Source organism: Podarcis cretensis (assembly GCF_951804945.1).
Source record: "Podarcis cretensis genome assembly, chromosome: 4".
Lineage (NCBI taxonomy): Eukaryota > Metazoa > Chordata > Lepidosauria > Squamata > Lacertidae > Podarcis > Podarcis cretensis.
Window position 1 is genome coordinate 46,933,072 of NC_137173.1, and position 20,755 is coordinate 46,953,826.

The window sequence follows — 20,755 nt, forward strand, 5'->3', positions numbered from 1 at the left end:
ACACTGTATTGCATGGCCTTTTGTCCACCCAACATCTATCTAATGTATTTTCAGGGTGTTTTGGGACTAATAATAATAATAATAATAATAATAATAATAATTTATACCCCGCCCATCTGGCTGGGTTTTCCCAGCCACGATGGGCAGCTGCCAACAGAATATTAAAAACACGATAAAACATCAAACATTAAAAAAATTCCCTAAACAGGTCTGCCTTCAGATGTCTTCTAAAAGTCAGGTAGTTCTTTATTTCCTTGACATCTGATGGGAGGGTTTTCCACAGGGCAGGCGCCACTACCGAGAAGGCCCTCTGCCTGGTTCCCTGTAACCTCACTTCTTGCAGGGAGGGAACCGCCAGAAGGCCCTCGGAGTTGGACCTTAGTGTCCAGGCTGAATGATGGGGAAACATTATTTCCAGGCAAGTTGTAGGTCCTCATCATAGGGACTGTGCTCCATAAAGTGCCATGTTACATGTTACATAGTAGTAGCAGTAACCAACAGTAGATGCAGAAAGACTTTTGAGAATGCTGAAGAGAATGTGGAAGCTGTAGTCTTGACTGAAAGCAAATGGCATGTGCTGCTACTTTCCTTGTTTCCGTGCAGCATGAGCTGTCTCTAAGCAATATAGACATTGCAGAATAACACCTGGTTTCAGTGTGGTATAGTGGATAAACTACTGAGATCAGAGCTGTACGTAGGGTCCCTCGTGCTCTTGGCAAGGAGCTGTATTGGGTCCCCCCGAAAAAACCACCTTACTGCAATAGTCACATTAGAAATTACTACATTTTACGTGGCACGAGTACCTGAAGTGTCTGGAGTAACAATGAGGTGAGGAGGAAGGCAAAAAAAATAAAAAATAAAAACAAAATGCATGCCTTTGTGCCACATTGTGATAAGGACAGGAAGTTCCACATTTGATGTTCTGCAACAGCGGTGGCACGTCACCGTGAATGTACACACTGTACACTCCATCCAGGTGATTTTTGCTCCCCCCCCCCTGTATCCCCAGTGGGGGCTGATTTTTCCAACTCCTAGGTACACCTCTGACTGAGCTTGGATCAGAATTGAGTTCAAATTCTCATTCAGTCATGACACTAGACTGGTCACTCTCTCTCAGCAGAAACTATCTCAAAGGGCTAGAATGAGGATAAATATATACTGCCATATATCCTGCACCCCATGTATACTGCATACATAAGTGCTCGTTACTCAACAGAAGAGCAGGATACAAGTAAGGGATATGCAGCTTTATCAATTCTGTCTCAATCCACTTTATATAGAAAAATATACGTATAATTAAAGCACATCAAATTGGCATTAATTTATGCATCAAAAACCATCATTTTGTAAAGCCCTCTTGAGATTGCACCATTCAAACTGCAGGTGTGGTGTTCTGCTTCAATGCTATCAATATTTTTAAGAAAGATCTTCCCTAGATGTAGACAACTAGCACATCAAACCAAAGGGTAGAGACAATATTTTTCTCTCTCTGATATGCTAGTTTTAAAAATACATATACCGGTAAGTATTTTTTTTTTACCTGAGGGAAAGTTTAAATATGCAAATCACCTTCTGTAGTACCAACAGAACTCTACATATGAATATTCCAAATTTATGGAGTTGTTCTTTTTTTAAAAAAATGCAGATTTTCTATATTATAAATATTTCCAAACAGCAATGAAGCACACAACTGAGTGCAGTTTTACTGCATATTTCATACAGACAAAGCATGTTTTTTCCAATTTATGCTTGAGAATTTTCTCAGAAGGATAAGGTTCTAGGTTTGCCTTAGGTTATGAAATTAATTCAGCATGGAAACTACTAATAAGAAAAAGGCAGTTCAAAGAAAAGGGATAGTATTACCAGTTTCCCTCTCTATTTTGGACTTGAGAATCTTTGTGCTTTGGCATAATATAGGATAGATCATCTGCTTAGAATAGCTGATAAACAGTAACCCACAAATGCTACAAAAACAACCTTTAAACATGGCCTTGGGCACCAGCAACCTAAGTAAAGCAATAATCTAGCAATCTTAACAGGCTCAAGAGAAAGCTTTAGTTAGGTGTCCTATAAATCTATCAAGCTGTTGCAGTGATAAATTCATAATGCAATATTAATTTCACACAATAATCTCTGTTTGTTAAACTCAGGAAAACCAGCCATTTAATCTGTTTTCATTTTGGAAACTTTTCTTAACTGAAAGAGTAATTCAACTATTTTATATTTTCATCTACGACTGCAGAAAGGTATTGTAATATGCTAAGGACACAAAATACAACTGCAAGATAAATAATCACTTACCAATTATTATGGGCTGAGGTTCACTTTTCACTCCAACACCAGCACTGGTACTTGCTGCAACTTCTATTCTGTATTGAATACCTGGATACAGGCCTCCAATGACAACAGATCGAATGGCTGCATCTACAGTCTTGTTGATATGAAATTTTGTTTCATTACCCAAGCACCAGATCTGAAAGAGGGAGGTTGAATTATGTAGATACAATTGATAATACCCCTTTGAGAATACAAGGTAGTAGCAATGCTAATTACAAAAATAAATATACATAAATCTGAATTGTTATATTTTGAACTTTTAGTGAAAGAAATATTAATACATGCAACATCATCATTATTATTATTAACTCTAAGACAGACTGATATTAACAATATTGTTTTTACTTAGGGGTAGCAGCATGTCTAATGGTCCAGGATGATGGAAATCATAGCCAACAACATCTGGAGAGAAACATTTTGGCTGTCTCTGACTAACATTGAAGTTATTCTATGCTACTAACAAAGTACTGCTTTGGGGGGACAGGGGGCAGGCGGATGTGGAGGACTCCCTGGTCCTGAATGGGGTAACTGTGCCCCTGAAGGACCAGGTGTGTAGCATGGGAATCATTTTGGACTCCCAGCTGTCCATGGAGGCGCAGGTCAATTCTGTGTCCAGGGCAGCTGTCTACCAGCTCCATCTGGTACACAGGCTGAGACCCTATCTGCCTGCGGACTGTCTCGCCAGAGTGGTGCATGCTCTAGTTATCTCCTGCTTGGACTACTGCAATGCGCTCTACATGGGGCTACCTTTGAAGGTCACCCAGAAATTACAGAATGTGGCAGCTAGACTGATGACTGGAAGTGGCTGCCAAGACCACATAACACTGTTCCTGAATGACCTACACTGGCTCCCAGTACGTTTCCAAGAACAAATAAAAGTGTTGGTGTTTAGCGTTTAGGCCTTTAAAGCCCTAAACAGCCTCGGTCCGGTATACCTGAAGGAGCTTCTCCACCCCCATCATTCAGCCCGGACACTGAAGTCCAGCTCCGAGGGCCTTCTGGTGGTTCCCTGACTACAATAAATGCGGTTACAGGGAACCAGACAGAGGGACTTCTCAGTGATGGAGCCCTCCCAGCAGATGTTAAGGAAATAAACAACTATTTGACTGTTAGAAGACATCTGAAGGCAGCCCTGTTTAGGGAAGTTTTTAATGTTCAATCACATTTTTAACATTCTGTTGGGAGCCGCCCAGAGTGAGTGGGGTATGTATGTATGTATGTATGTATGTATGTATAAATAAATAAATACCCTTGAGGAGAAACTATGAGCCATCAAATGCGATCACATATTGATTTCATTTAAGAATCACTTTCTATTATAAAATACAAAGTCATTTGGCAATAAAATATAAATGATAAAAAACATTTGAAGACCAATACAGAGTAATACATAGAGGTGGGTATCATCAGTATACTAATGACATGTCATTCTCACATCTTTTATTGACTTCTCCCAACTGTTTTATATAAATATTATAGTATTGGGGACAAGAAATGATAACTTACAGTGCCCTACAATACAGCTGCCAGGAGGCCCAAAATACCCTAATATATGAAAGGGAAGGAGTTCTTGTAGGTTATACATTATCTGTCTACTTTCTGTGTCTCTTATTGCTGCCATTACTTAAATTGTTTAGGAATCCAGCTTTCAGAATCCAGGTTTCTTCTTCTTGCTATAACTAAAGAAATGCACAAAAGGCCCCTTAAATACCACACATGTGTATTTAAACCATCACTTTGTGGTATGGAGTTGATTATAGTCATACCTTGAGTTACAGGCGTTTGAGGTTGCGCATTTTCGGGTTGTGGACCTGAAAGTACCGGAACGGGTTACTTTCGGATTTTGGCACTCGCACATGCACAGAAAAACTAAATCACGCTTTGCACATGCACAGAAGCGCCGAATTGTGACCCGTGCGTGCGCAGATGCGGCGCTGCGGGTTGCGAACGTGCCTCCCGCACGGATCACGTTCACAACCCAAGCGCCCACTGTATAACCATCCAATGCATCACTTTGCAGCACCAAACAGATTATTCCAAGGCATTTATTTGTTTCACTTATTTATTCATGGGGTTTTTTTTGAGAATGCAGGAATTTGAGAAAATTGCAGGAATTCTGTTTTAGTCAAAAAAATATCTTGGTATTCAATTATTGTAATAGTGCAGAATCCATTAACTAGCACTCTAGGGACCTCAAGCAATCATGTATTCATCTGTGAAATTACAGTACCAAAGAAAGGTGATGCTGGTCAAATGTTGTAAGTGGTGTTGTATGTTATTCCTGTTCAGAGCGATCCTGTTTCTTATGAAAACAATCAAACGAATCTCTATAACAGGGCCTTTCCTTGTACACTGGAGGCACTGGAACAGGCTATATGCACTCAGAGGACTGAGACAGCAAAAATCTCTCAGACTGCATCTTTATATATATAAAAAAGTGGTGTGTGCTTCTGGCAATATGTACACAAAAGGTATTACATTGCCTTTCCCCCCTTCTGGCTTTTACTAATAGGAAGCACATTGCTATAATAAATGTCACATGTCAAGGGCATTCACCCATCTCACAAAAATATTCTATGTTCCTCATATAAAGAATAAAAATAAATGCTATCTTCTGCACTGATGCAATCATGCCTATCCATTTAACAGGTAAATGAACTATCAATGAAACATATACAATCACTTGTTATAATGCATACTATGCCCTTCAGGTAAATAGACTCTCATTGTAAAAATCATGCAGATGTTTCTACTTAGTCAAATAACTGGAGCAAATTAGCATTAATTGCCATGTATGCTAACTAAAATTCTCTTAAACTGAAATCCTTAGGGCATAGTAAGCAATATAGGTAAGAAACATGGAGAACCTACAACCCATGGAACAAGGAAGTTATTGTAGATAGTCCAGTTATGAGAGGCAGCTTAATATAAGAAGGGTGAGTTCTACTCTGGTAACAGTTGTGGCCAGGTGTCTGTTAGTTTTACAGTTCTCTCTGCATGCCCAGTGTGGTCTTTGAATGTTGTTTTCTAATAGTGGCTCGTCTTTCCTGAACCACAAACAAAGCAGTCTTACCATGAAGCAACATGAAGTGGTTGCTTTGGGCAACAGATTCCAGAAAAGGTGCCCTTCTACTACCTCCTCTGACCTCCTCTCCCTCTGTGTAATTAAAAAACAATGAGTTCCAGTCCTGAGCAGGATGGAAGGGGTGCTGCTGTCATTTTTATTTTATTTTATTTTTTTGCTTCGGGTGCAAAAATGTCAAAGACTGGGTCTGATCACAAGCTCTTTTGAAGAGCTTCAAAAACAGTTTTCAATTCAGCGAACTGCTAGGAAAAAAAAGTTTAAAGCCTCAATTGGAGAATGCAAACTCTTGTGTGTGCCTAGGGGGAATTGCTTCTTTTTAGAACAGCGATATACCTAAAAGGAAGGCTGAAACTCTCCTGCAGCTTTGGCTCTGTCAATGACATTGGCTTTGTTACATCAAGATTGAACCCAAGATTTATCAGAAGTCTCACCTCTTCCATAATAGCAAACAGACACCTTTGTTCCTCCAGGATGTTGGAATTCTCAGTAAAAGATCATACCACACTCCAAACCTTATACTACCAGTTATATAGATGTTTTTTTCAAATCTACAAAAAGGATTGCTGTTGAGCTATCTTGTTATTTTAAGATACGCACGGCTGGAATAGCAGAGAGTATCTGAGTCTCCAGAATCAACTCTCTGTTCAGCTATATAAGCTCACTGGAGGGTATTGAGCTAGTAAGCACCTCTCACAAATTATAAGTTGTTTTAAAGATAAATGAAGACACAACTGAAAAGCCAATTTCATACTGAACTGCCTGAAAAAAAGACTCTCTTTCAGTTCCTGTATTTGTGACATGGGAATACCATGAGCTACACCACAGCAATGTTATGGGGATGATTATTGCAGAATACACTTTAAAACTAAATGCTGCTACAGAAATTATTTATTAATACAATGAACAGAAAACATACATTATATTTTGAGATGCTTTCTTCCTGCTACATTTCATTCCTACCTTGTATTCTTGAATGATTCCATTCTGGTGATCTGGGGGTGGAGGATCCCAGGAAATACTTATACTAGTGCTGTTGTGGTTTCCAACTGTGAGAACAGTAACAGATTGTGGTGGGGCACTTGGAGCTGGAGCAGAGAGATGTAATAAATTGAAGGAAAAACACTTTGTTAAGTATTCTAAAAGCTTATGCTCAGCACCAACATAGTATGTACAGGTGTGCAGCACATACTGAATGACAGTGTGATCTTAATTTATTTGCCCCTAATCCCAGATGTCTGTCCTATTCAGTAGTGTGGGAACAGCAATGTATGCAAATGCCGTCTTTCCTTTGCTTCACATATTCCAGGGCTGAGTGTCGTGTCAAATTAATACCCCAGTGCATTTTTGTTTGTTTTGCCATTCTGAACCTTATTCATGCCAGACTAATATTTATTTAGGTTTATTTTCATGCAGAATATTTATTTAGGTTTTTTCATGCTGGATATTGACATCCAGTTTAAATTTAGTGCTGCTTAGTCTAATTTCTTTTGATATCATTTAAACATATACTGTAAAGTCTGTGAGCAGAACTCTTGTATGTCTTTATATGCCTTACATCACCTTGTACAATTCAAGCACTCTAGAAATATTGATGATGATCTCCGAAGGCCCTAAAGGCACATGGGTTGTGACCCAGAGAAGTGTGCAGCTGGTTTTGATACACAACATAGGTTTCGTGTCTGCTTACTTTCTGGCTGTTCCCCCACACCCAGTGGAGAGGTTAAATGAGAAAGAAAGAAAAGAGGCATTGCAATTCATGTGCAACCCATATTGTATGGCTAAAAAGACTCGCTGCATCATGGCAATTTATTGCAAAATAACTGAAAGAGGGGAAAGCAACATTATTCCCTCTATTTCTCTTTTAGTAGCCAAAAGGCACCATCAGTGCATAAGAGAGAGGTTTTGAGGTGTACAGAAGTACAAAAAAAGTTTAGTAAAACAATCAAAAACAAAAACTTCAAGGGAAGTATCCCAAAACAGGCAATGAGAACTGAACTTTCTGAATGAGTAGTGCTAATTGACTGTTAACCGTGGGAGAGGAGGAGAATGGAATGGATTACCCTGAAGGATAGCATTGCTCAGTGACTGAAGTATGCTTGTCCTTACCCAGCAAAGCGATGCTGCGGGCCAGTGCTGCTAGCCAGCTGTAACCCGATCTTTGAGTGACAACCATCGGCTACCAGAGGCTTGCAGCTTACCTTGATGGCCCTGGCTGTGGATCCTAGACCTGCCCGCAAATTGGCCTATCATAGGTAGGCTTAGAGGTTGGCCAGCCCAAAAGGAAATTATTATTATTATTATTATTATTATTATTATTATTATTATTAATAATAATAATAATAATTTATTATTTATAGCCCATCCACCTGGCTGGGTTTCCCCAGATACTCTGGGTGGCTCCCAACAGAATATTAAACCGGGTAAAACTTCAAACATTAAACACTTCCCTAAACAGGGCTGCCTTCAGATGTCTTTTAAGAGTCAGGTAGTTGTTTATTTCCTTGACATCTGATGGGAGGGGATTCCACAGGGCGGGCTCCATCACTGAGAAGGCCTCTGCCTGGTTCCCTGTAACCTCACTTCTCACAGTAAGGGAACTGCCAGAAGGCCCTCGGCACTGGACCTCAGTGCCTGGCTGGACGATGGGGGGGGGGGGGAGATGCTCCTTCAGGTATTCTGGGTCGAGGCCGTTTAGAGCATTAAAGGTCAGGACCAATACTTTGAATTGTGCTCGGAAACATACTGGGAGCCACTGTAGGTCGTTCAGGAACAGTGTTATGTGGTCTTGGCAGCCATTCCCAGTCACCAGTCTTGCTGCCACATTCTGGATTAGTTGCAGTTTCCGGGTCACCTTCAAAGGTAGCCGCATGTAGAGCGCATTGTAATAGTCCAAGCGGCAGATAACTAGAGCATGCACCACTCTGGAGAGACAGTCTGTGAGAAGATAGGGTCTCAGCCTGAGTATCAGGTGGAGCTCGTAGACAGCTGCCCTGGGCACAGAATTGACCTGCGCCTCCATGGGCAGCTGGGAGTCCAAAATGACTCCCATGCTACACACCTGGTCCTTCAGGGGCACAGTTACCCCAGTCAGGACCAGGGAGTCCTCCACACCTGCCCGCCTCTGGTCCCCACAAAACAGCACTTTGCTTCAGGATGAGAACAGAAATCGCTCGGTGGCGGTGCGGCAGCAGCGGAAGGCCCCATTAGCTAAAGTGGTGCTTCAGGTTAAGAACAGTTTCAGGTTAAGAACGGACCTCCGGAACGAATTAAGTACGTAACCAGAGGTACCACTGTATAGGGTTTATCAACGTACACCCCTACATAACACTGTATGCATACACATTATGGAACCCATCTATCTTCATTTTTCTACTTAATACACCTACAGCTAATGACTTCTAGCTTTTCTGCATCATGCAACTGAAAAAAGAAGCAAAACAATTACATGATTTTAAAGTCTACTAATAAAATGTTCAGCCTGCCATGTGAGTTTTAAGGTCTAGAAAATACACAGGAATATGGTTTAAAGCTTGATTGAGTGAGAGCATGGCGGAACTGGAACTATTTTTACATCTACATACTTGCACATATGCCTATACACACACATATATGCCAATACAATATGTAATTTCTAGCTATGTAATCTAACTGTTCTATCTTCATCTGTATAATACCACTGCAAGAGTTGACACCATAATATAAATTAAAGCACTTCCCTGACAGTGTTGCAGTTATTAAATGGACCACACTGAAAAATAACATTTTTAAACTGTTTTCTCATTTCCCTTGCTGCTGACTTGTGGAGAACACCATGCCTGATTCTTGACAGGTCAATTATTCCAGTGCTCAGTTCCTTCCCAGAGATATTAAAGCACCAAAATCACTGCTCATCTTTTCCAGACACAACCAAACAGAATTCCATTTGTTACTTTCACAAGGCCAAAGAGGTAGGAGATGAATGGATACTGAATTGTGACAAATGTCTGGACTTCAGGAAAAAGGGTGGGGGGAACTGTGTTAAAATCGATTTTTTGAGTTAGGCCCCAGAAGAAACATTTCCTCTGATACTCAGTTCCGTGAAAAATGAGATATACTTATTTTAAGTATTTCCCTGACTAAAAATACACACTCTGCGACTGAAAAAATACAGTACTCATATCATATATCTAAAGCCATTTCTAAAACAGGTTTTTCTTCTATTGAAATGGTATTCCCTTAAGCAGAATCATATCAATGCATAAAATATGACACTTTAAAAAAGATTGCCCTTTTTCTCTGAGAAGTGAACCATTTTCATTAAAAAGATTTCTTGCGATTATGTCTAAAAAAAGCATAAACCCAAGATAATTACAAAGATAATTAAGGAACCAAAGAAAATGGCCATGCAATGACAGTTTGTGAATGCAGTAGTTTTTGCATGTAAGCCTATAAATAGTCTCCTATACAAGCAGATACTTTAACCAAAATAAAACCCCTAGCATCTGACATTTAACTGTTGACAGTACAATTTGTTACAGTCTTTTTCTTTCTTTCTTTTTTTATCCTGAAGGAGACACCAAGAGGCAGAGTGGCTGAAGGTTACATTAATCTACACAACAGTTTAGGGCCCATGAGTTTAACATATCTATAGGCAGGGACAGTCTAAAAGCCTTCGCTCTACAAAGAAGTAGCCTTCAGAATGTGCAATACCCTGGCATACACTACTGTAAAATAACAGCCATTAATGAAACCATCACTCAGTCTTCAAGAAGTCTACAGCATTGTAATAATAAAAAAGATATCTTTTTCATTTAGCAGTTCTTATTTTTTATTTTACTGGGAGAAAATTAGAATAAGTTATATTAACAACAGAAAATATGCAAAAAAATAATAATTCAATCCTACTTGGGTGACTGAGTTTGTCTAATGGTTGTTTTGTTAAACCATTTCTTAACCTTATTTTTGTGTGCCTATGAAGACACTCATAACTAGTCCAGCCTCTTGTCTGCAACAGTGCCATCTAGATGCTTCTAGGATCTAGAAGACTTTTTCTGTTGTTTGCCTCCCAGCAAATGGTATTCAGGGGAATATTTCCTCTGAAATTTCATCTAGTTATTATGTTTATTATCAGTGAATATACCTATAACTTCATCAATTTGTCTGACTTTCCTTCAAAACCATATAAGCCAGCATCCAAACCATCTCCACATTTGTGATTTATAAAAGATTATGCATTGTGCAAAGAAGGATGGCTATCCTAAATCTACATTCCATCAGTTTCATTGAATGCCCCCAAGTTGTTGTGTTATGAAAGAGGAAGAACCTTCTTCTGCTTCTTTCTTCACACCAGTCATAATTTTATAAATGTCTGCATAGTCTTCCCTTAGCCATATTTTTTCTAAAGCGAGAAAACCAAAGCACTTTAGCTTTTCTCTATAGCACAAGTGCTCCAACTTCTTGATAATTTTAGTTGTCATTTTCTGTACCTTTTGAAGATCTATAACATTTTTTTGAGGCTGGAACTATTTGAGACCACAACTGGTGTTTGCAACCAGTATTCCAGTATTTATACACAGTATTCCAAAATTGCCCACAGCATGGGCTTATATAAAGGCATTATAATACTGTTTTATTTTTAATATCTATTTAGTGATCCCTAACATGAATTTCACCTTTTAGTTACACCTGATTTGGAGGTTCAGTGGACCTCTTCACTGTCACCCTAAATAATTTGTTGTCACCTGCAAATTTCGCTTTCTCAGTTAATTTATGAATTAGCAGAATAACAATGGTACTAATACAAATCCCAGAGACCACACCATTTATTTCTCTTCATTTCAATTGTCTATTTACTAACATTCTCTTTCTTTTATTTAAGCAGGTACTGATACATCCTGTAAAGTATGCCTGCTATTCCCCCCCCCCGCCCATTATGCATAGAAATATAATGAATGAAAACACAGTAAGTGGGGCATATATAGTCACAAAGATACCGGTAATTGCAATTAACTGGATAGCTCAGTTGGCTAGACTGTGGCACTGGTAATGCCAAGGTTACAGATTCGATCCCTGTAGGGGACAGCTGCATATTCCTGTATTGCAGGCGGTTGGACTAGATGATACTCAGGGTACCTTCCAATTCTATGAGTCTATGACTACTGTGGAATTCTGGTGTACACATGCAACTTCATTGAAGAAAACAGGCTAACTCCTACTTGTGGAAAGCCCCGTATGCATACTGGACAATGTGTAATTAACTCGCCAAAACACACAAGCCTATTATTACTTTAATAGTTTTTATTTACCTTCTTCAGTGGTACGGGCAGATTTTGATTCACTGTCCATCCCTTGAAACTCATTGAAGTATGGCCGAACTTTAATTTCATAAGTAACTCCTTTCTTCAAGTTGACTAGGACAGCACTGCGCTCTGTGGGAACTTTGGCCTCTAGGGTCTGCCATGCAGAAGGGGAAGGTAGGCCTGATGTTTGGCGATATATGACTCGATAACCTTGAATAAATTGTGATTGGCGGTCAACCTGAAATAATATTAACAGAAACATTTCTACCATCAGATGAAGAAGGAATTTTACTTCATTTTCTCTGAGCTTCCATACACAGATGATTTCGTTCTGGAATAAAACCCATCCACCCTGGCTCAATAAACAAAACTGCCAAATTGAATGCACTCGTCCAACAGTTATTAGAAACACTGAAAGTGGGGTACAGGGATGTTTGCACAAATATGCTGCTTTGTTCTAAAAAGTGTTTGCTTTGTGGTCAAGCAAACTGCCCAAAAGAATAACATACAAGGCATATTTAGTATATCTGTATACAGCTGGCTGAATGGTTAATTCTAGTCAGAAAGTCAAGATTTGAAAAAGTAGGATTTTCTTCACTCTCTTGACAGCTTGCTTAGCTCGTCAAAGATTTCCCAGAATTAAGAGTTATATTGGGCTATATAAAAAATGAATGAGCGCAAGGTTAAAGACCTATGCCATCTTACTAATATCAATTACCTTTACTAAATTCTCTTTACACTTCTCATTAACTTCTTCAATGGGGGATCAGGTTCTTATTATAGGAAAACACACACAACAAGCTAAACAAGAAACTGAAATAAAATGTATGAGATCAATGCATAAATATGTTTCATCAAAACTGCTGTTGTTAAAAAACCTTGCAACATATGTTACAACAGTATTAAGCTTGCATTTTATAAACTTCTCTAGATACACTTTAAGGGAATTTATGCACTGAAGGAGGGACATAACTCACAATAATAGCTTGTTAATACTGAAAGAATCAAGCTGTGTTTTTAAGAAGAACATTAAGCAGCTGCTTCCAAATGAAGGGGGTTTGTAAATCAGGACAAATTGTTTTTATCCACATTCGAGTTTCATTAATTAAATGCTTTACGGACATAGATACTTTATGAACCAAGTGTTTACTACAAAACACACTTTCAGTTACTCTCTATAGTTTGTTATATATAGCCACAACCTATGGTTTTCAAGGTATACGGTGCAGCAATAAAAGGAATATTTTGTTCTTCCTTACTTATTAGTGTTTGACTTTGATGGCTGTGAAGTTTTCCTGTCTTATGTGGAAAAGTATTAACTTCAGGCCACATACTTGGATTGCCTTATTATATGTAAAGAAATGGATGCAGAATAAAAAGTGTCCAAAACTCACACAGCAGCAAACATAGAATAAAGAAAAACCCGCCCCCTGCTCTCTTCCAGTCATCAATGCTCAGCAGCCCCCACCCTTCTGCAGAGTCTTCCTACCAAGACATAACATGAATAAAGCTACATGACTTAAGATAGTCTTGTTTAAGCACCAAATTTAAGCTTTAAAAATGGTCATATCTAAATTATAGTAGTGGGCTTAAGTCCTTTGCTCACATTCAGAGGCAGGCTTGCAAAAATCTGGTGGCCCAGGTGACAGTGCTAACTTAAAAACTGGTCTTGGCTGCTGAAGGCAGAGGGTGGTATTCAATTAAGTTCTACTCAGGCTAGACCTAATGGACATAGCTGTCAACTTTCAGATTTGAAAATGAGGGATCAGCAGCCTCACCTGTCCCAGGGACAGTCTACGGGATATCTAACAATCCGGGATAGCAGCGGGAAGCAGCGCTGGAATAAGGGAATTTCCCACAAAAAAAAGGGAAGGTTGACAGCTATGCCAATGAAATTAATGGACCTATGTTAGTCATGCCCATTAAGTTCCAAGAGTGTACTCTTTGATATGGCACTGAATTGCTGAACAGGACAGGAACCAAGTATCTTCTCCTCCCACACTTGCTCCTGAGTGCAGGGCCTTAACGCCCCCCAATTTCCCAACACAATTCTCTCATTTGTCTTAAATTTTGCAAAAAATAAATAAAAACATTTGTACCAGTAGTGGACGGTGTGGTGAGACAGTTGGGCTCACCTGACCTCCCATCATATGAGCCACTGCTATTTACCAGGAATGGAAGGGGCAGGGGGGGGGGGAGTCAGAACTTGCTGGTATAAAAATACCAGCAAGAGTGCTGAATTGGTTCCACCAGTGCATTTGCACCATACTGACCTCTGTTGCTTCACCTCTCTATTTTCTTCTCCTTCTTGATAAGTGGCAGTGACTCAGCTGTCAAGAGGTAAGGTAAGCTCTGTTGCCCTACGACACTGTCCACTCCTGATTTGTACCCCTGTTCATAGTTACATATATCAGTTATGTATCCTGGCCACAAAATGAACAATGTGCTGGGTGAAAGCAAGTTTTGTTGCACAATTCCTAGATCCCAAATGTCACTTTGGTTTCTAAATAGTAGCTAGGTACTATAATGCTGGCAGCAGCAGCAATAATTGCAAAGAAGTTTACAACTGTGGTTTGTCAGCACATTCTTGATGTGTTATAGTGACATCTGTTTTTATATCTAGCCCTCATAAAGGTCTACAGTACCACTGGATGATACAGAAATGCTGCCTTGCAAGGAGGTTTCTTAAAAGGTGGGATATATGAATGAATGAATAAAATAAACATTCCATATGGAAAAATGTTGTCACTGATATAAAAGTCCAAAAACTTTTTTCCAATTAACAATTGATTAATGTGTGATGGATTCAGACTAAGTTAGCTGAACTTAGTTTCCTTCGAAATCAATGCAACCTAAAATCATGACTAAGTTTATTGATTTCAATGGTACCTAGGTTCAACTAACTATATCTGGTTCTGATTCATTCTCACTATGTGTCTAATAAGTCATTCTGAGAACATTAAAGGAACGCAAATTTGCTTAGTAAGGCGTGTTCTGACAGTTATATCACAGGTGTTCTATGTTACGCTTAAACATCATTGAGCAAAAAACTATCATGCATGCTAAGTATACTAGTAACAACAGTGTCCTATATGAAAACAGAGCATGGGCAATATCTAGGGATGATCAAGATCCTGCTTAGCCCACTAGTAAGGCAGATGGCAGACTACAGGCTGACAAGACCCACTCCTGTATCAATCAGTGCAACACAAGAGTGGTCATGCTTTGTGTCTTGGTAATATGTATACTTTGATAATATGTACACAGAATAGCATCCACCCTGTGAACTCTCTCCTTGTTAAACACAAATGACCATCAAATAGCTGTCACACATCATACACATGTTACACTGAAAGTATACACTTCAGAGACTTTCAAGATACTCCAGTTTTAATTAAAGTATGCATTTTAATGAACTACCTCACATGTCTGCTTATGAGGATGAAAGGATTGCAAATAATACTGTATACTAAAAAGTGCTAATAAAACTATTGGAACCAGCAACGAATTCAAGCAATAGCACTGTCACAAGTATTTGTAAGGTTAAAGTATAATGGTAATCGAGGCCGTACCCCTCTTCGTTAATATTTTGTTAAATGTACCTTGTAAGCTATAGAACAGTTGCCATCATTAGACAATGTTTAAATCTCTATCAATAAAACTCTACATAGCCAGAAGCTGATGCCAGATCTCCTAAACAGTCTTGCTAAAATTACCCAATATAGTTGAGAATAACTACTTTCAGACTTTTAACTTCTGGACAAATTTCAAAACTTTTAATTCATATATTATGTTCCTGCAAACAAATATTATTATTATTAAAGGTTAATTTCTGTGTCACATTGAAATTTGAAGAATTTCTCCTTAATTACCGGTACATATTTATTAATATCATAATAAAGATAGTAAGAACTCTAATGCAAAATTCATTAAAATTGCTACCGATCTGAGCTATGGATGAGCAAAGAATCAGAAATTTTAAAAAATGCTGTATTGGGCATGGTTAAACCCATGAATACTATAAAAACAAAACAGTTTTAAAGACTCATCCACTGTTTCAAAATGATTCCATACTTTTGGTGGTCTTTGTAATAGACTGAGCTAATCATATGTCACTCTCAGTAACTATTATGTATTATCCAAGGCAAGTTATAATTTCTGTGTTACTGAAAAAATGCGAGGCCATGTGTTATCGATGCTGTTCTCTAATTAAGTGGAACAATGAAGCACGATAGATATGAATGTGACTGATTTTAATTTTGGCTTCTGTAAATACAAGAGAAACATGAGCTGACTTTGTTAGCAATTCTGTGTTGTCACATTGTCAACTGTATGATCACATTTTTGCTATGAAAAGAAGCCTTACAGAATTTCACAGTTGGCTTTACTACTTACAATCCAGACATTATGCGTGAATAGAGATTATGATGTGTCCAACTGGAAATCTATGATGGTATCACAATAACCACCTGGTATGGTCCTCAGAACTTGTCCTACCATGTGTTGAGAAGAATCTTCGAATTCCCCTAGATTTCTGATCAGGACAGATATATGGTAAGTCTCTTCACCACTTTACCTAGAGCTAATTTACCACACAATCACTTTGCAAGCTAATCTGCCATTTAGCAAGGCAATCATAGACCTGAGCAAAGCTCCAAGCCAGCAGGGGAATACTAAGATTTTCCTTATAATCTAGCAAGGTAGTACAGATAACCAGTTTACAAGTGATTACATAATGGCATACTAAGTTTATTAGCCAAGGGAGGAATTTCTTTCAAGTGCATAGGCTCTTCCCCTTCCTCAAATCCTAATTTAAGAAAGCCCTTTTGACTGTGCTAGATTGTGGCCATAGCTTATAGTGGATGCAAATCTGTTCCTTGGTAACAGTTCATCAATGGTGTGAGGTCTAGGTATACAAAATGACCACCTACATCAGAAGAAATAGACAAGAGGTGGCAGGAGGAAACACCAATTAGCTTGCTACTCAGATTTTCCTACAAGATTGGCTCCCTTTTCGAATGTTCATTCCAGGTGTTCTGTTTGGCAAACTGCAAAGTAGCTTATGAGAGACAGCCAAGAGGCAACATTCAGATATTTTGGCAGGAAAAAAAATGTTTCAAAGTTACTACTACTACTACTACTACTACTACTACTACTAAATCTGATAGTTTCCCATTCCATTATAATCTTAGTGGATGAAATAGTACAGCATTCTTTTTTACTTTTAAATTAAATAAAAATGCATACAATGGGAGGTAACAGTATTTTAAAATCTAATTATAAGAATGTATCAGAGTGGAAAGTTACTATAAAACTTCTGCTTTTGTTTTGGGCATAAATTAAATTATCTACTTTTTTAGAATAAAAGGGCCTTGATGGTTGATAGTGTCATTTTTCAACATCATTTCCCTCCTATCCCGTTAGCTTCATGCTATACTGTAGTAATATAGAAGGTATTTATATTTTCAGACAATAAAACTTTGCAACAGAAGGGAGGATTTCCAAATAACTGTTGACAGAAATAACAAGAGTAGAACAGAAAGTGGGAGTGGCCGAAAGTTGCCTGCCAGCAGTCAGACTGCCAAAAACATAATGCCTGTCTCCTGCCTAACCAAATTCCAAATTGCAAAAGGTAAAAATAAAGGGTCATTACTCATCTGGCATTTGCCAGCTACTTGTACTGGGTCTTTGTGTTAAGTTAATAATCCTGGCTTCACTCTCTGGATAATATGGATGTTATTTTGGATACTGGATAATTAATTGGTTTTGTCCTGGGTGCTGGAAACTTTTTAATTAGCTGCTCTGACTTTTCTCTTCCTTTTCTGTTTCCTCCCTGAAGCAATTTTCACATGTCTCTGGTGGGTATTGTGTGCTGCCTGGTTGGTAGTGGGTCACTGCTTTTCTCCTCTAGCATGTAAATTGGAATTAGTAATCATAATAATTGTTATTTTGCTTTGCAGTAAGAAATATGTGTCTCTTTTCATTGTGAAAGAACAGCAGCAAAAAGGGAGATTTTACTCACTTCCTTTTGGTTCTCCCTAACACAAACTTACTGCTTGCATTGGACTTCTCAAGATTTGGTATTTCAGCGGACTGTGACCAAATGACCTCTATCAACTCTGCTTTAAATCTGCCTAAAATATTAATATCACTTCAATCACTTAACAAGGCAGGATTCTGCTAACTGAATGGAGTTTGCTTTTATACCAGGCCCATGTCAGTGCTGTAGGGGCAACTGTAAGTAAGCTACTCAATGCTTTTTGCTTCTACCTCTATGGCACACCTGGTAATGTCTGTCTGTCTGTCTGTTTGTTTTATATGCCACCTTTATCTTCCAAGGATCTCAAGGTGGTGTACATGGCTCTCCTCCCCCCATTTCATCCTCACAAAGGCTTTGTGAGTTTGATGAAGGTAATGAAGATGCATGAGTGCAGGACTGAGGTACAGGGTGCCCAAATGTTTAGAGATAGCTATAGCTCTACAGCATACAATTATATTATTTCTTTCATGAATATAACATATATCCCAAAATATTTAGGTTTCACACGTCTTCCCCATGTTTCATTGTCTTCCCCATGTTTCATTGCTCCTATGCCTATAGCAAAATTCATATTGCAAAAATATATTCCTTGTTGCACTTTGTGCTTCCTTGGTGAATTAGTCTTGATTTCCCAACTGTGGTAATCCCTCCCCCACCTGCTACCCCAGAGGGAAATAGCCTGAAGGACAGAGCTACTAATTTTGCGGTCTAGATAAGTTTTGCTTCTATGGTTACAAATTCCTTCCCAAAAGTAGTGGGGAAAGAAATGCTACATTTTGAAGATTTCTCTCTAATAGCATCAAATTTACAAACATCATTGCTTGAACAGGAATGTTGTAGGTAATGCCAAGATGATAGTGGCTTTGATACCACTGAAGCTCATACTACAGAATCAAATACCACTCTTTACCTTAGGCATGAATCAGAGAATGCCTTCTAGGAAGGAAGTAGATTACTACAAAAGGTCATTAGGAAACAGAGTCTTCTGGGAAGAAGGCCCATTGCATGGAACTGGACAGAGAAGTATTAAAATATCACTGTCTAATTTTGATCACTCAGCAGGATATCCATGCCGAAGAATCTTGTAAATATCACTCCTGCTCTACAGCAAGCTTCAAGATACATTCTGCTAAGACATCTTTGTTATAAGAAAATAAACATGTAGTTAAAATGTTGTGTGCTGTACAGCAATGTCATGGAAACTGCTGGTCTTCGAAAGAGTAATGTAACTGTGCCAGTGCAGTGCTTTTCATTCACCTGGATCTTTTCAGGTTAAACAAAAATGTATATACGGAAGCCCTTGCATGATTCTCATTGTCTAATCATAATAACCATAAAGAATTAAAAAATAATTGGATTTTTCTTGGCGGCTGCATGTATGGTTATAGTAACGATCTGGAAGGACTGAAAAGATGTGAACTTGAATGCTTGGCACAAGAGTATGTGGTGCATTGTCCTTATGGAAAAAATGACTCACAAAATTAAGACTGGCAAGAGGAACAAAGCACAAAGATACCTTTGCAGGAGAACGGTGGAGCTTCATTTCATTTGCAAATGCTCCAGAAAATCAACAACCAGTTACAAAGGTTCATACTAAACTTGTGGATCACTTAATAGGTACATATTGTATAGAAGTATACTGTTCAATCAGCCTTAGATATTTCTAGATACATTTCTTCTATTGAGTGTACATCTTCAGGTGATCCCATGTCTGTGCATTTCACTTTAGAACGGCTCTCTTTGACTAAAATATTAGATTTACCAGGGCAAACAGAATACTATATTAACCCCCACATTAGAAACACACACACACACACACACACACACACACACACACACACAGAAAGAGAGTGAGAGAGAGAGCGCGCGCAATGGCATACTTTCACTGTAAAAGCCAGAAAGCATAATTCCAAGAGCAGTTACTGTGAAAGTTGCTGAGTGTGTGGCTGCTTGTTTTTGTTACTACACTTCTTAAATTACTTTTCAACTTCAAAAACAAAATATGAGCATTTATTTTTATAAGTTGTGCTGTATGTACGGGGATACAGGCTTTCATCGTGCATTTTGGGGGGTCTCCAGGGAAATAATAATAAAAGGAATTAAAAGGGAAAGAGTAGAGCTTTCGCTGTATATTCACGAAAATCTTACCGTCCAGGTCACTTGGACAGTGGTAGGGGTTAGCACAACAGGATTATGAAGCCGCACAATGACATCCCCAAGCTCTTTTTGCACCTGCCTGTGATCCACGCCTTGCGCTGGTGGGCTGATATCTGTTGGGTCAAACACACATGAGGAGAGCCAATCAGAATAATTAATTCATTGTGATGACTAAAAAGCTTAATGAATATTTAATTCAGTATCCTTACTGGAATTAGGTAGTTGGTTTTCAATTAATGCAGTGGATGAGACTGAACTGTAGATGTAACAGGGCATGGAGGAAACATTTTGTATTTTCACATATGGTAATATATTAAACCTATTCTAATAACTATTCTAGATACATTCTTACATATTTTAATTATCTAAAGATGTATGATGTGAAAGCTTTGAAACACAAATATAATAACAGCCTTGATGTGCCATGAACTGGCAGGCCAGATTTAAAATTTAAGCAAATTATTTTCCCCAATTAAAATTGTGTGCATTACTTGCAATAATATTTCAGAGTTTTATTAAAAGGCCTTGAAACATAACCGTAAAATTCATAAATACTCATATCAATATATAGGCTTTTGCCATCTGAGATGTATATTTTTAGGATCCACCTTATTTTTGTGATTGTAAGTTGTTTTAAGTTGTTTTTACATTGTGTTTAATTGTGGTAACCTGTTATGGGACCTCATGGTAAAAAAAGGGATGGAATTAAAACAATCATAATGATACTAATAACTTGTGCACAACAATTTCTCTATAAAATGTTACCTGTGTTTGTCTCTGTGCATTTGGCAGTGATGCAAAGTGCATGGGGGTAAAACTCTAATCTTCCACTTGACTGGATTTATTCAGCCCAAAATG

General features: G+C 38.4%; 1 protein-coding gene across 21 annotated transcripts in view; it reads right to left on the reverse strand.

Annotated features, from left to right (window-relative positions):
• ROBO2 (roundabout guidance receptor 2) overlaps positions 1 to 20,755 on the reverse strand; it is an 815,523-nt gene that overhangs the window by 71,659 nt on the left and 723,109 nt on the right. For all 21 annotated transcript variants that reach the window (XM_079974752.1, XM_079974745.1, XM_079974749.1 and 18 more), the window contains 4 exons: positions 19,889 to 20,010; positions 11,707 to 11,938; positions 6,383 to 6,507; positions 2,302 to 2,473 (listed from right to left, as the gene is read on the reverse strand). In XM_079974752.1, the coding sequence (XP_079830878.1) occupies positions 2,302 to 2,473; positions 6,383 to 6,507; positions 11,707 to 11,938; positions 19,889 to 20,010 (651 nt within the window). The remainder of the gene's footprint in view (positions 1 to 2,301; positions 2,474 to 6,382; positions 6,508 to 11,706; positions 11,939 to 19,888; positions 20,011 to 20,755) is intronic.